The sequence below is a fragment of the Salmo salar genome, chromosome ssa10, assembly GCF_905237065.1.
Source record: "Salmo salar chromosome ssa10, Ssal_v3.1, whole genome shotgun sequence".
NCBI classification, from domain to species: domain Eukaryota; kingdom Metazoa; phylum Chordata; class Actinopteri; order Salmoniformes; family Salmonidae; genus Salmo; species Salmo salar.
The window spans coordinates 87,093,092-87,109,168 of NC_059451.1; the positions used below are offsets into that span (position 1 = coordinate 87,093,092).

At 41.9% G+C, this 16,077-nt stretch overlaps 3 protein-coding genes across 7 annotated transcripts in view; all 3 read right to left on the bottom strand.

Moving 5' to 3' along the window:
- herpud1 (homocysteine-inducible, endoplasmic reticulum stress-inducible, ubiquitin-like domain member 1) overlaps positions 1-2,999 on the bottom strand; it is an 18,332-nt gene extending 15,333 nt beyond the window's left edge. Inside the window, exons 1-4 of one of the 2 annotated variants that reach the window (XM_014124099.2) lie at positions 2,598-2,999; positions 2,265-2,342; positions 1,546-1,623; positions 833-939 (exon numbers count right to left, since the gene is read on the bottom strand). In XM_014124099.2, the coding sequence (XP_013979574.1) occupies positions 833-939; positions 1,546-1,623; positions 2,265-2,342; positions 2,598-2,759 (425 nt within the window). In that variant the 5' untranslated portion in view covers positions 2,760-2,999. 2 annotated transcript variants of the gene reach the window in all.
- An 839-nt stretch (positions 3,000-3,838) lies between these two features.
- slc12a3 (solute carrier family 12 member 3) lies at positions 3,839-12,384 on the bottom strand. Its single transcript, XM_014124221.2, has 26 exons — positions 12,058-12,384; positions 11,791-11,919; positions 11,608-11,683; positions 11,382-11,477; positions 10,657-10,796; positions 10,428-10,538; positions 10,053-10,164; positions 9,803-9,933; positions 9,542-9,626; positions 9,284-9,441; positions 9,074-9,181; positions 8,858-8,981; positions 8,667-8,768; positions 7,884-8,039; positions 7,659-7,758; positions 7,420-7,531; positions 6,753-6,890; positions 6,554-6,660; positions 6,375-6,457; positions 6,218-6,295; positions 6,016-6,123; positions 5,679-5,790; positions 5,390-5,476; positions 5,058-5,196; positions 4,838-4,905; positions 3,839-4,570 (listed from the first exon to the last, which is right to left on the bottom strand). Exons 1-26 carry the CDS (start codon positions 12,337-12,339, stop codon positions 4,429-4,431), a joined length of 3,084 nt encoding a protein of 1,027 aa, XP_013979696.1. The 5' UTR covers positions 12,340-12,384; the 3' UTR covers positions 3,839-4,428.
- A 2,439-nt stretch (positions 12,385-14,823) lies between these two features.
- The window catches only part of LOC100195319 (nucleoporin 93), a 35,696-nt gene continuing 34,442 nt past the window's right edge, over positions 14,824-16,077 (bottom strand). For all 4 annotated transcript variants that reach the window (XM_014124080.2, XM_014124077.2, XM_014124079.2 and 1 more), the window contains 2 exon segments: positions 15,334-15,462; positions 14,824-15,094 (listed from right to left, as the gene is read on the bottom strand). In XM_014124080.2, the coding sequence (XP_013979555.2) occupies positions 14,984-15,094; positions 15,334-15,462 (240 nt within the window). In that variant the 3' untranslated portion in view covers positions 14,824-14,983.

Here is a 16,077-nt window from a genome sequence, read left to right on the forward strand (position 1 = left end):
AGCCCTGACCTCAATCTTATAGAAAATGTGTGGGCAGAACTGAAAAAGCGTGTGCGAGCAAGGAGGCCTACAAACCTGACTCAGTTACACCAGCTCTGTCAGGAGGAATGGGCCAAAATTGACCCAACTTATTGTGGGAAGCTTGTGGAAGGCTGCCTGAAACGTTTGACCCAAGTTAAACAATTTATAGGCAATGCTATCAAATACTAATTGAGTGTATGCAAACTTCTGACCCACTGGGAATGTGATGAAAGAAATAAAAGCTGAAATAAATCATTATCTCTACTATTATTCTGACAATTCACATTCTTAAAATAAAGTGGTGATACTAAGGGAATTTTTACTAGGATTAAATGTCAGAAATGGTGAAAAACTTGAGTTTAAATGTATTTGGCTAAGGTGTATGTAAACTTCCTGCTTCAACTGTAGATGGGAGGGGTTGAATGGAGCTGAAGGGTGAGACTAATGACAACAAGATAACCAATGTAAAACATACTGTGTCTGTAAAATGTATTTGGGTTCAGAACTTTTGTGAAATAGCACAGTTAAAAATATATGGCAAACAGAAATCAAACTGGATGGAAATCAGAAATAGATGGGAGAGGTGGAGGTTAAAGAGAGGCCTGGACTAAAAACAAACAAAATATAAGTATTGTAAAATAGATTGTCCGTGAAATGTATATATTACATATAAGCCGAAGTGTTGTTGTTTATTAGTTTATCATTTATATGGTACTAATATCACCAGCATTATGCAAAGAATTCACTTGTCTTGTTAACTCACGTTGTAGTGCCAGGCCATGCGGGTGGGGCGGGAGAGGTGGAAGTGTACCTGCGTTGTCTCAGCTTTGGTTCAGTGGGCACAGATGGGGCTGGGGTGGCACCCTCTGGGTTCTGTCTGGTTGGCATGGCAGAGGGCTGTGGTTCTGGCTCTCTGACCTGAATCAAAAGTGAGACATGGTGTTAACACCACATGTGCGGACATACATACTGTACAAAGTGGCTGCAGTGAATTTTCAGAGAAGCAATGTTATGGTCTCCAGAGATTCCTAATGAGAGTAGTTGTGCACCTGTCTCCTGCTATGCACTGAGCTGGGACTCCTCTCTCCAGAGGCCAGAACAGCCTCAGCTCTGACACCTCCTCAACCACTGATTGGGGGAATAATTTAGACGATTTAGCTGATAGGGCGTTTTGGCTTATCAAATTATTCCTCAACCGTGTGAGGTGTCTTTTTCCTAATCTGAATGTCTGGCTTTGACTGTCCGTTGTCAGCTCCGGGAGTTCCCAATTAAAGCTAGTAGATAATATTCATGAGGTGTGTAGGGTTTCTAAAGGAGAACACAAGGGAATCACAGGCACGGCAGAAATAAAAACCAAAAGGTTTCCTGGTTTGGCACAATATCTAGGGGAGCAACAACTGAGGCATCGTTGACTAATGCTATTTAATGAGTATATTTAAAATAGCTTCACCTAGGTCTACATCATAACCTTCACATAGAGTACATGTCACAGTTTCAGATGGGGTTCCATATGGGATAGTTTACCTTTGGTCTTGCTCCTAGTGGACCTCTGGGCTGAGTTCTGACTGCACACACCAGGTGCACAGTGGGTGTTAGGTCCGTCTGTGAAGACATACATACATGATGCAATATCCCAGGCGGCATAAGACACAGTAACATCACATCCATTCTTGGCACAGGACATAGAGGGACACTCATTCAACCTTTTGAAGTACAAAATGTATAACAAAGAATGGCTATTGAAAAATCTTGAGAAAAGTAGTGAATGCAACATTAAACATGAACTGAGTGATCAAAATCTGACTGATCTGTAGTTCAGAAAAGGGGACTGCATTCATAACAGTCCTGACACAGAACAATAGTTCTGAGGGGCTCTATGGGCTTGAACTCCAGGGATGTCAAAGCCCAGTTCAGTTTACTGTCTGGGTTTTGCTCTCTGCATTAATCTGAGCTTCTAGCATTGTAATTCATTGACATAATATACACACTGTTCAGCACAGTTGTATAGGTAATCCAGTAATACTAAAAATAACTAGGAACTAGGTTTAGCAATTCTCTGCCTAATTTCAGGTATTTGTGTATCCCTGTAGGCAGACTGAATCCCTAGGCACATCATTTTGAATCAATGACTTTTTTTTACTGATGATACCAGCAATCTGAACAGATGGCACATAACTCAGTATTTGCTAGAGTTCTGAGAATATGTCTAGTTAATATTTATGCGAATAGGCACACACACGTACCTTTCTGAAAATATCTCTGACATGCAGTTGGTCTGGGAGCAGCTTGCCAGAGTAAATGAGTCTCTGATCACTTTCAGCCTGTGGGGGGAAAGGGGGACAGATGTCAACACAACACACACTGACAGCAACCACGATTTGTACATACACAACTATTTATAGCCTAGTTAGCTGTTTGGATTGCATGATTGTTATTGACAGTTGCTAACGTTACTAGTATGACATTATAGCTGGCTAACTTACTGGACCAGTCTAACTTGGCAAGGACTGGCTAGCTTGCTAGTTATGGGGTAGCTAGCTAGCCAAGTTAGCTAGCTAGCTATCACAATCACTCACCGGGTTGTTTGGGTACACCCTCGATAAATGAGTCTTCAACTCTTTCACTGTCCAGTCCGTGTCAACTCCTTCAATCGTTTGATCCCCGTGGGCTTGATTCGGTGTTTTTATCACAAGAGTGATTGTCTTTTGTCTAACGTTAGGAAAACCACTGTTGTCCATTTTTGTTTTCTTGTGACCTCTCCAACGCGACCTCTTAGTTATAATATCAACGGAGTAAGTAATTACAGCATCTAATCATCAAGGTAAAATGTCAGAAAAACAAAGTAGGAATTAATTTATTCAGCCGACAACTTTTTAGTTGAGATGATGAGGAAGTAAGTAGCTAGCTACACAGCCTGTAGTTCTGTGAAAAGGGATGTTGTTTGGAAACACACGGTGGCTTGCTGTGATTGGATAACCAAGGCTCGTGATGAGACGTGGAGGCTCCTGCTCCGGGAGCAGTCTGTTTATCATACGGGCTGTGAAGTTGCAGTTCATCAGCGGTTCGCAAACTTTTTCTGCACACGAACCCAAATTGACAGTAGAAAATACAGGGGACCCACTTGAAATAAGTATATTCCCTAGTTAACGCCGTGTGTTCACATTCTCTCAGTTGTAGTTCTCGCAGGCTGACCCAACACATGACATTAAAGCGCATTATATTACCCTAAAATGCCCTTAGTTGTGAAAAAAGTGGTGGAAAAAGTACCCAATTGTCATACTTGAGTAAAAGTAAAGATACCTTAATAGAAAATGACTCAAGTAAAAGTAAAAGTCACCCAGTAAAATACTACTTGAGTAAAAGTAAAAAAGTAATTGGTTTTAATATACTTAAGTATCAAAAGTAAATGTAATTGCTAAAATATATTTAAGAAACAAAAGTAAAAGTATAAATAATTTCAAATTCCTTATATTAAGCAAACCAGACTTCACAATTATTTGTATTTTATTATTTACTGATAGTCAGGGGCACACTCCAACACTCAGACATAATTTACAAACAAAGTATTTGTGTTTAGTTAGTCTGCCAGATCAGATGCAGTAGGGATGACCAGGGATGTTCTCCTGATAAGTGTGTGAATTTGATGAATTTCCTGTCCTGCTAAGCATTAAAAATGTAACGAGTGCTTTTGGGTGTCAGGGAAAATGTATGGAGTAAAAAGTACATTATTTTCTTTAGGAATATAGTAAAAGTCAAAGTTGTCAAAAATATAAATAGTAAAGTAAAGTACAGATAACCCCAAAAACGACTTCAGTAGTACTTTAAAGTATTTTTACTTAATAACTTTACACCTCTGTGTATTCTATGCCCATTTGAAGAGAAAAAAGATTTTTTTTTGATAAGATTACAGTTTTTCTCAGGGGACCCCATTTAAATTTCAAACTGGAATGATCTGGAATGATCATTGTGACATTGGGATGTTTTCAAGGGGGTACACAATACAAGAAGCCTAGTTATCCCATTTACCTTTGTTGCTTACGTTCCAAATTAAATAGGCACAATGAAAATGTATAGACAATTAAAAATACACTCTGGTGTTACACATCAAAACTTCTATCATCAAGCACACGTTTAACAATCAAGAATGTTTTTTTTACTACTGCTTAATGATGATAATGACAACAATGCTTCTGGTACTGATGATGATGATAATGATGATGACCTTAAATCTAATCACATTTTTCACAGATGGCTAATGTGTCTAGTACTGATGATAATGAAACAAGTGAAATGTCATAACCAGAGGACTTCTACCAGAGCACATCTAATGCATTATAATTTATGACAATAACAATGTTATTTTCCTTGACCATCGGGTGACTTCATTGAACATGGTTAAAACAGATATCACTGACAATAGAAGGTGAGCACATTCTCTTGGTTTCCCCTCACCAGTAAGACTGGTGGGCGCAGGTCACGAGATAAAGTCTCCAGCCATGCCATGTACAGAGCACTGGGACATTGCCCTCTCCTTCCCACAGGCATGGTCCTGTCAATGAGAGAACATAGATCCGTTATCACTCTCACCTGTGTTAGCTTTGTCATGGGATGGGGTGGGTTCAAGTCAATGAGAGAACATAGATCCGTTATCCCTCTCACCTTTATTAGCTTTGTCATGGGATGGGGTGGGTTCAAGTCAATGAGAGAACATAGATCCGTTATCCCTCTCACCTTTATTAGCTTTGTCATGGGATGGGGTGGGTTCAAGTCAATGAATGCAATAAAAACATCTGGTTTGCAAAAACAGAGTACGTACACAAATATAATGGCGGCGTCCCTTGAGTAATCTTGAAGAACTTCATTCAGACGAATCTGTCGAAGGGTCTGGTGCACAAACACACATTTAGAAGGGACTGTAACCAGTCTGTCTGAGAACAGTGAAACTGTCATAACCAAATGTTCCACATCTAGCTATGCTACATTTAAAAGTTTGGCAATAGAGTGGTCCTGACCAATGAAACCCAGATAATGGTCACCTTGGGCTTATTTGTCTCTATCTCCTCATCAGACACCATCCAGGGACAGTCCTGATTCAGCTGCTCAGCTGTTACATGTCCATCCTTCTGGGCTGTGTTAAGCCTGTAGGGCCCTATCAGATCCTCAAACCTCCTCACACTGTCAGAGAAAGAAGTAGAAGAAAGGTTCTCAACAGAACATTGCCCTGCATACATTGTGAATGGACGTAGATTAAATTAATAATTGTGAGTGTTGAATCACTGTGCAACTGAACTCTTACGCAAGAATCAGAAAGTACAATTCTGAATAGTACACAATTATACAGTATATAGTGAGTGACAGGGAACCATACTGTTCAGGTTGTGGTCTCGCATTGATATCAGGCAGAACCTCAACGTCATGGAAACCAAGGCGAAACTTGCTGATGAGGTCCATGACTCTAAAATTAGACACAAGGACATGGTCAGTTGAACTATTCAAATCTATATCAAATCAAAGTTTATTGGTTGCGTACACAGATTTTCAGATGTTATTCCAGGTGCAGCGAAATGCTTACATTCAAAGGAGGGTGAAAGGCCAAGGGGGACAACATCATATCATGTCTCTACCACACTTTATGGCCTTAAACACACTACACTCACTCTTTTCTTTGCTCCTCCTTTCGCTGGATGTCTCCGCCCACAAAGACGCGTACCTTGCACCTTGCCCAGCGCTTCTTCCGTGTGAGCAGGTAGGGAAGTAGCAACGTCAGACCTTTAAGAGCACAACAGACTTAACATTTACCTTTCACACATAACATAGACCCCTCTGCCTGATGTGACCATGACATAATTCTATCCTATGTTATCTCTCTGACCTGGGGTACTTGACATGTAACAACATTGTATGATTTATGACCCCACATTATCAATCTGACTATGTTATAAAACCTATTTGATTTGTGGAAGGGCACAATGAAATCCAGAACAATAAACTCACCTCCATCATCAAACAGCCAGTACACATCAATGGTCTTTTTCCCCTGCTGGGACTGGAACACAGTAGAAGGCTGAGGCTGAGGCTCAGTCACCATGGAATCAGGGTCCACTATAACCAATACAAAATATCCCTGTCAATACTATAGAAAAAAAAGGAATGTCATAGACTACAAACTGTATACTCTAAATATGATCATACATACATGAAAAATTTGCTGGGGGTGCAGGGGGGACACAGGTGTTGACACCCCTCTCTGGGCTTGACTCAAACCCAGGGTTAACTGCAATAAAAGGAAGCAATGATAAATAAAGATATATTGTAAAAGAACATGAAATCTTCATGGTTGTTGGGTTCCTCACCATGTGTTTGTGCCTGCCGAAACATGTCCAGACCCTCCCTCATCCGCAGCACACACACTCCATACTGCAGGTCAAACGCATCACTGAAACAAATGCACAAAGACATATTAAACTGCATCCTTACTCCGTCACGTCCATTACGAACTCAGCTTGCTGATTTGACCGAGTGATTCACTCACTGTAGAATCCCAATGTAGTTGTCAATGCAGGATGGTTTGTCCTTACGCCAGTCCCTTTTGAAGCCCGTCAAGAGAACATTCGGCCTGATCCGACCCAAACCGGCACCCTGGAGTTAGACACAGTATAACACATTCAGTAAATCCTATGGAACCACATGATGAAATGGACCTGATAGATAAGGCTTGGCAGTTGGCCCACCTGGAGCAGCATCTTAACCCCAGTGCGCAGGTCGTTAGCCACCACACCGTGATAGAAGGATTTGATCTGCCGTTTGTTCAGCCAGGTAACATGACTGTTGCTACTGGCAGTGTCCAAGGTTGCGGGAGAAGGACCTCCCTGTTGACACAGCAGCAGGGTGACAGAGGGAGTTAGAGGTTAATGACATAGAATTAAAAAAAATAGGCAATGTACAATCAACAATTGACATTGTGTCCTGCGTGGCTCTGTTGGTAGAGCATGGTGGTGGCAACGCCAACAGTCGTGGGTTGGATTCCCGCTGTGGCCACCCATACTTAAAAATGTATCCACGCATGACTGTAAATAACTTGGATAAAAGCATCTGCTATATTATTAACATTAACATATTGATGAAGGTCAAGTCAGGAGTATTTTTTGGTTGCCAGAAGACTGTGATCACTTGCCTGAAAATGTAAAGTAGCTATTTTCACCCACACACAATGGAGGAACGAGAAAGACCAGACTACTGAAATTCTTAGCATTTTGGTTGTTATCAGTAAAAAAAAATACTTCACTACTGGGGCAACCTCAGAGCAGGCTCAACTTGCGTGACTGCTCAGGTCACTTTCCCTGGGTAATAGGGCAACCCTTAATGATCCCTGTACAATGATTCAAGATGATAACTCACAGTGACAACATTCCCACATATCATCAGGCTTAGATTCTTGGTGAAGGTTCCGACAAAGTCGACCAATGCAGGACGACAACTGGGCGGACCAGTGAGGACCAGGCACTGAGGTCTGAGAAAGGTAAGAATAAAGGGAATAAGAAAATCACATACAAAGTGAGAAATGGTTATTCAGTTGGAACAGCAACAAAAGGCTGACATTGTTCTCATTAGGTCCTCAGAGAGAGTTCAGGTCTGACCTGTAATTCTTGATATGATCGTCCACTTGGTTCAGGCTCACACAGTAGGACAATGCCATGTTGTATGACCCAGCTTGTACTGATGATCCCCAGTTTACAGCTAAAAATAAATCAATAACTGATTGAGTTGCTGAATATTCAATGAAAAACAATACTTGCCAAAAAACTGCTACAGATTTTATGGGGGGAATGAATTTGAAACTTTGTATGTGTGTGTTTTCTCACTGGGTCTCTTGTAGAGCACATATCCCAACAGGAAGATGACGATGCCAATAGCGATGAGCGCCGCCCACCAGGTGAGCAGGAACATGATGATCACCGACACCACGGCACCCAGCAGGGACATCCACTTACTGTAGAACCTGAAGGAGGGACGCCAGCCTGCAACACAGTCAATCACACACATTGAACCTGACGCAAATATAATTAGGCAATAAGATATTGAATTTGTTTACTTTTTAACAGGTGTTAGGTTAGAACATCAGAGCAGGACTTTTAATGGTCATGATACCATGTCCTGGTTGAGATACCATGTCCTGGTCATGATACCATGTCCTGGTTGAGATACCATGTCCTGGTCATGATACCATGTCCTGGTTGAGATACCATGTCCTGGTCGTGATTCCATGTCCTGGTCATGATACCATGTCCTGGTTGAGATACCATGCCCTGGTCATGATACCATGTCCTGGTCATGATACCATGTCCTGGTTGAGATACCATGTCCTGGTTGAGATACCATGCCTGGTTGAGATACCATGTCCTGGTCATGATACCATGTCCTGGTTGAGATACCATGTCCTGGTCATGATACCATGTCCTGGTCATGATACCATGTCCTGGTTGAGATACCATGTCCTGGTTGAGATACCATGTCCTGGTCATGATACCATGTCCTGGTCATGATACCATGTCCTGGTTGAGATACCATGTCCTGGTCATGATACCATGTCCTGGTTGAGATACCATGTCCTGGTCATGATACCATGTCCTGGTTGAGCTCCTGACCTGGGGAGTTGGTGATGGAGGCATGGAAGCAGCTGAAGTTGATGAGAGCATAGGAGCACAGGAAGAAGTTAGAGATGATGGGAGCGATGGTGTTGAGCTCAGCTGAAGGGTGAGAAGACAGGGCAGGGCTGTGTTACTGTAACAACATCTCCTTTTCACTCTGCATCAATCTTGACAGGTCTTTATCATACCAATGAGAACGAAGCAGACAGCAATGATGTACGCCAGGACGTAGCCTCTGATTGGTTCGTCGTTTTTTCCATTACCCTTCCCAAAGAAACCAATAACTGGATACAGGTTGTCTTTGCAGAGGCACTGTAAGTGAGAAGAGAACAAGATAATGCTAATAGAATAACACACCAATGCCTCTTTAGTTGTAGTAAAAGTGTTTCCCTAAGAAAACCTACCTGGAAGACTTTGGGTGCAGAGACCAGGCAGGCCAGGGCTGAGGAGAGAGTGGCCCCAAATATCCCAGCAGTGATCAGAGGGGCAAACCCTGACACCAAACTCATACTCTGACCACAGAAAGAAGGGGAAGGGAAACAGATACAATGCACCAAGGCCATACTTGTGCATTGAACATTGAAACATGGTAATCAATCATTTGTATAGGTCACCTGGTACTGGTTGCTGAGGCCATATGTGCAGGTTCTGTTAGTAATACAGTTTGTGAAGTCCCAGCCGTACTGACAGGCCAGACCCTGGCAGCTATCAGCACTAGACATGACCAAGGTGTCATTCATAATTCCAGACGCATCTCGTACCATACAGGCTCCTAAACCAGGACAGAGAGAGGCCCATACACAGCACATATTGACAGAAAGGAAGCACCAATGAAATCATGAGGAGACACTTTGTGCATGTGTACAACTCACCAATAGTTGCTGCTATGATGAGATAAGATAAAGTGGTCCAGAATATAGCCATCAATGTTCCTCTTGGAATAGCTACTGTAGGGTCCTATATTGTGTAGTAATAAGGGGGGGGGGGATATATAATGACTAATCAACAGTCAAACATTTGCTATAATAAGCATCTGATTTAAACATCTCCCTTTCATCCAAAGAGCCCTTCTCTCCTAGAGTGAGGAGAATATACAGTAGACATTTATAGAGAGATCATAGTAAGGAACCTGCCTTTAGGTCCCCAGAGATGTTGGCTCCTGCCAGGATCCCTGTGGCTGAGGGGAAGAAGATGGAGAACATGCCAAAGAAGTTGCCTTCAGGCCCACGCCAGCCGGGTACAAAGTTTTCAGCAAATATATCCGCTGAGGGGAAAGAATAGTCAGTGTGTCTATTTTAATGATAGAGGAAAACAAAAATAACTGGAATCTAATATGAAATATGAAATTCAAAACACTCTGTCGAAATGCCATGGAGCTCTGACCTTGGTAACTGAAAAAGCCCTTGGCTTGCTTCTGAGGTGTAGCGGGAATAATGGTCCCCACTATGTAATTAGCAAAGGACACCAAGATGACGAAGAAGAAGAGAACTTGGGCCTGTATAGTTGGCAAAGAACACAATGCACCACATGATAACATGCCATCTATCCAGAGACTCCATAGTCAGAGGCTTACAATAAACAATCATTCTCAAACAAATTAAATACATCTTATAGTAAAACATGTCTTTTACAAATTCCAAAAAAATGGCCAGGATCAACCAACTGTATTGAGTTCTAACATCAAACGTGGTCTATTGTGACAAGGCATGTACTGTAGTTATTTAGAAAGAGTGCCTCCTAGTGGCAGTTTGAACAGACCTTGGCCTCCCATTCCATCCCAGCCAATGAGATGGCCAGCAGACATGTGACAGTGATCACTCCAATGATGCGGATATCATTAATGGGGTCCACTATGCTAGCACCACTCTCCTGAGGTAGGAGGTTTGGGAGACAAATTAAAACAAGGGTACAGTTAAAAAGGGAATGCCAACTCAGAGAGGTTGGCTATAAGTGATGTGGGTATAGGCCTATGTGATAACACACTGACTTCCATCAATGCTTGCACAGTCTCAGCGAAGCCCACAGTGTGCATGGCAACCGCCACAGCATTTGCAAAGGCAAAGATGAGTCCAATGGATCCTCCCAGCTCTGGCCCCAGGCTACGAGAGATTAGGAAGTAGGTTCCACCTGCAAGAGGGACAAAAGAGGATCAGTGTTATTTGAGTATAAGAAGCCTGTACAGAGCCAGGCATAATCAACATAAGCGGTTTAGGAACTCAGTTTTTCTCTTGTTACATCAGTCACTGACAGTCACTCAATTAGCCATGTCAGCTAACAATTTTTAGATTGGTAGTTAATCTAGCCAGTTATCTAAACATGTAGTATCATGGCCGAATACCGACCGGGCATGCAGGGCACGTGCCCAGGGGCCCTGACCTCCAGGGGCCCTGACCTCCAGGGGTGATTTTGTTAGTCATTCTCACTCAGTAAAAAAAAAAAGTCCAACCATAACATGGCATAAATCATGGCAATATGTGAAGAATTACTGGAAAATAGCTTTAAAATGCCAAACATTTCTCTCCACCTCATGGCAAAATCGGTAGAATTACAGGAAATTAACTTTAAAACTGAAATGTTTCTCTCCGCCATCAAGAGGGGGGGCCACTAAAATGTTTTGCCATGAAATGGGAGGCCCACCAACCAAATCACTTAGGCCAGGGCCGGCTTGAACCTGTGTTATTATTGTATTATTTCAGCGAAGGGATAATGCACCTCCTTTGACCCTTCCGTTGGTGGCGATGGCGGAGGTGGACAGGCCAGTGATGCCAGTGATGCAGGAGGACAGCAGAATGATGACCCAGGTCAAACCTAAGAGGAGGAATATCACATACAATCCAGTAAACCATACAAATACAGTCCCAGAAATACACAATCACCATCAATGCAAAAATTGACACTTTAATGAAATAAAAGCGTTGAGACCTATCACTTGACCCACCAATCCCTGCTTGTGCAGTGATCCAGGGCAGCCGCAGGTACAGGATCACCCCCCAGATGTTGAGCATGCAGCGGACCTAGGGGGAATTCACTTCTCCTTAGCATGTTGTCATGACTACCAGTATAATGGAGTATGTATAGTGTTGTATGGAATCTCAGTTGTTTTGTGTCTGTCGTGTCTTACCATGACTCCCTTTACCCATCCAAACCTGGTGGGTTCTGACTGAGGCTCCTCAACATCCTCTTCTGAGCTGTCCCCAGGTGCTCTGCCTGTGTTGGTCTCCTCATACAGAGGAGGGGGACAGGAATCCTCCTTAGGGGTGGTGGTAGGGAAATAGGGATGTAACCATACTGTCTATCAGTCTGTACAATTTGCAGTACAAGAAAAACACTATAGAAGGCCTGACATATTGCAGGAATGTTGCCTAGAGGCCAAATGTGTCGAACTTACTTCAATGTTGGAGTGAAGCTGAAAGAGGGATGGTCTTGATCGACGCACCCTCCCTTGGGCATTTGTGTTCGCATAGAAGTCATAATTTGGGCCAACATCCAGAGTGTCGTAACCTGTGAGGATCTGTGTGGAGTTCTGAGAAGCCACGCTGGTCCCATCGCCATAGTGATATCTGTTGCCATCAAAGCCATACTTGGGTCCTTCTTCCCCATTCACGGAGAACTGGCTTCTAAGAGCAGAGAGGCTTATCCCCTCATTTGGTGCTGCTGGTACTTCCTCCATTTGGAGTGGAAGACCAAAGTTTTCAAGTAATAGGAAACAAATGGTAGCATGAGGGGCTTTATATGTCTTGAAAAAGGCAGGAAGTGCCTTTGGCCATGTTGAGATAAGTGAATGTTCAGTTCACTGAACCTATTTGGAACTCCATGAGAGCAATTTGTATTTATAACTAACCCCCTGAGGGCTTGTGAACCTCCTTATTACATAGATTAACTTGTGATCTAAGGCAAGATAACCTTGGCAGAAAGTCACAAAGATAGAAGAGGTAAAGCCTTCTCCATAAGGTATTGCTTCTGAGGAGGAACTCCCTTCCTCTTATTCCATATTGATATAAAGGGGCCTCCCAAGGATGGGAGAAATTGAAAATATTTATATTGAAGACATGGAAAGGCAACAAGTTTGGGAGACAGCTCCATTACCTTCAAAATCTCCATTTAAACAATCCCTGACTTCTCCTTTGGCCAGCCATTCAGTATTAAACCAAACAGTAGACAAAGGGGATCCTTATAAAATAATTGAATATTTATATCTTGATAAAGTTGCCACTACGGAATAACTTTCAGGTGACCTCATTCTTGCTATGTAAAAGCCATCCCCAAAACAGTCATGCTTGGAATGTTTTGGTGTGTGTTTACCACTTCACTGCCTCAGTTAAAGGATGACCTTGGTATCAGTTGGTCATGTTGTGTAAAACAGCATGGTAAATGACTGTTACAGTCTCAGCTGAGCAATCATGTTGTGCCAGCAGCAGTATGTGTTCCCTTTCATTGAGTTTCCATTAAACCGCTGACCCTGCAGACAATTCTGGGTATAGAAGCCTTACTATTCAAAACTGTTGATCCCTCTGACTGCATTTGGGCCAAAATGTAACTGTGTTTTATTACTTACAGTATATCGTGAAAATATAACTTTTTAACAAAGCATTTCCTCCTGGAATACAAATAAATTAGCTTATTTGCCTCCTTGGGGCATAATTGTCCTCCATTATTAAATACATTAAGTAAAAACTCACAATAACATGAAAACAAGTTTAATCAAATGCTTTTACACGACATTGAATTTAAAATCACAGCAGACATTTCATCTGGTGAACCGTAGGAACTCTTCCGCTCCTCAAAGCTGCTTGCCCATTGGCGTCTCGTTGGCAGTGGTGCAGTGCCACCCTGGTGTTGTGAAATAGCCGGGTTATAGCAGGTGTGTGGCATCGGCCTGATTCACAACACCAGCTGCAGCACACACACCTGAGAGTGGATCCACCTTGGCAGACGGTCCATGTCTTTTCCACAGAGACCTCCAGACTGATCTTCACCAGAGCAGATGTGGTGCGTAGCAAGGGCATTGTCTCCAGAACTCATGATGATAAGGGCTGTGAGTGAAGTTAAAAAACTGCATTAAAAGAGCCTGCACAGTCAATTTGGTTGTCTCCATAATGAAGACAAGTCCCCTGTGGTGACAATGGAATCAGTTTGAGAGGAAAGGCTTCTCGACAATCTAGCGCAGCCAAGCAGACTCCCATCTGTGTTCTCTCAAGGCATTTCCTTCCCTTCTAACCATCTGCCAATAAGTGTAGCAGTGTCATACATGATAGGGCCCATCACAATGTACTTTCAATACAGTTCCTCTCACCTACTCAGAGTAGTATTTCTTCAGCTGCTGATAGTGTAGTCATAAAAAGGGAGATGTTATCCAAAGAAACAGACCTTTCTAAGCAAATCAGTCAGGTATAACTAGTAGCAAAGATTGGTATATCATCATGTAATTCCTTATAGATAACCACCAGCAGGGATACAATTTTGAATGTGTGGGTGTGCAGTTTGACCAATTTACAGAGTACACAGTGGGTGCTGAATTGTCGTTTTAGCACCCACAAAATCGTATTAGCTGCTGGTTTCAGTTTTACATGCTACCTTTATAAAATCAATGGTTTCTCCAAATGTAATTTTTATCGACTGTGGAGGTGGATTCAATGTAGAACACATCTTCTGGTGAAGACAAAACTTTTTGCAAGATTTAGTTCTTCCTGGACCACTGGATTAACACTGGATTATGGCTAGTTCAATATGATTCCCAATTTCCTGTTTCTTCTATGACTATAGGTAGGCCATGTCTGAGGAATAGTTGGAGATACTTGCGATTAAGCCCTTTTTTCTATTTACCAAGAGTCAGATTAACTCGTGTACCATTTTTATGTCTCAGTGTGCAGTTTTAGCAGCAAGAGTTTATCTGACTCTGGGTAAGTAGAAAAAAGGGCTTAATTGACAAAATCTTAAAATATGCCTTTTACCATAAAATATCAAAAGGCACAATTGATTTTAAAATCAATAATTCCAAATGAATCTAAGAGTACTTCCTTCAGTTTTCTTTAAATCCAGGTAGTATTCATACCACTAATAATTGTATAGATGACCATGATGCATAATAATAAAAAAAACAAGCAAACTGAAATACTAAATGCAAATGAATCAAATGAAATGAATGCGTAAGAAATTAAATTTAACTGGCATTTTATTTCAATTCATGAAAAAAAATAATACAAATATGGAGCAACAAATAAGGACAAAGAAACATAAAATGGGGACGAAGCAAAACAAAATCTGACAGTTGATGAAAAGGGTGGGTATGGCTGGGGCTTGAAGGTATTTTGGGGTCAGTTCATCAGGACCTCCATCTGCACCAGCCGGGCATTGGTGTCGCCTGCCATGCGGTACGGGATAATCCCGGCAAACGTGATCAGTGCACGGGCTTGGCTGCGCAGTTGCTGTTGACACACATAAAAGACATCTTAGAGCTGACAGAGAAATCAATCATGTGTCAAAACAGATAAAAACAAGACATGATAGCACAGTACTCATTATTCAATGAAATATCATATAATGGAGCAGAGGCATGTCTTTACTGCCCAGTTCATCACAATGCACAGCCCCCAAAAGTCTTTATAAAGTTCCTCAGGTTTTATCCCATGGCCAGTATTGCCCTGAGAAGTCACCATCTCCTCACCGAGTCTCTGTCCTCGATGGACCTCTGTGGTCGACCAGGGGTTCCTGCTGTGGCCCCCTTCAGGCGCTTGCACTGCGTGAACAGGATATTCATGGTGGCCAGGAGTACCTCCGACAGATTATGCCTGACCTGGAAGAAGATGCAAATGAGAATAAGACAGAAGGAAAAAAAAAACAAGAGAAGATTACATGTACACTTTGGAAGTGTAGTGTTGCATACTGAGTATAATTATATATACATTAATATATTATATACACACACACACAAAACCGGTCAAAGGTTTTAGAACATCTACTCATTCAAGGGTTTTTCTTATTTTTTTTTACTATTTTCTACATTGTAGAATAATAGTGAAGACAATAAAATAACACATAGTTTTGTAGTAACCCAAAAAAGTGTTAAACAAATCAAAATATATTTTATAGTTGGGATTCTTCAAATAGCCACCTTTGCCTTGATGACAGCACACTCTTGGCATTCTCTCAACCAGCTTCATTAGGTAGTCACCTAGAATATATTTAAATTAACAGGTGTGCCTTGTAAAAAGTTAATTTGTGGAATTTCTTTCCTTCTTAATGAGTTTGAGCCAATCAGTTGTGTTGTGACAAGGCAGGGGGTGGGTGGGGGGGTATACAGAAGATAGCCCTATTTGGTAAAAGACCAAGTCCATATTATGGCAAGAACAGCTCAAATAAGCAAAGAGAAACGACAGTCCATCATTACTTAAGACATGAAGGTCAGTCA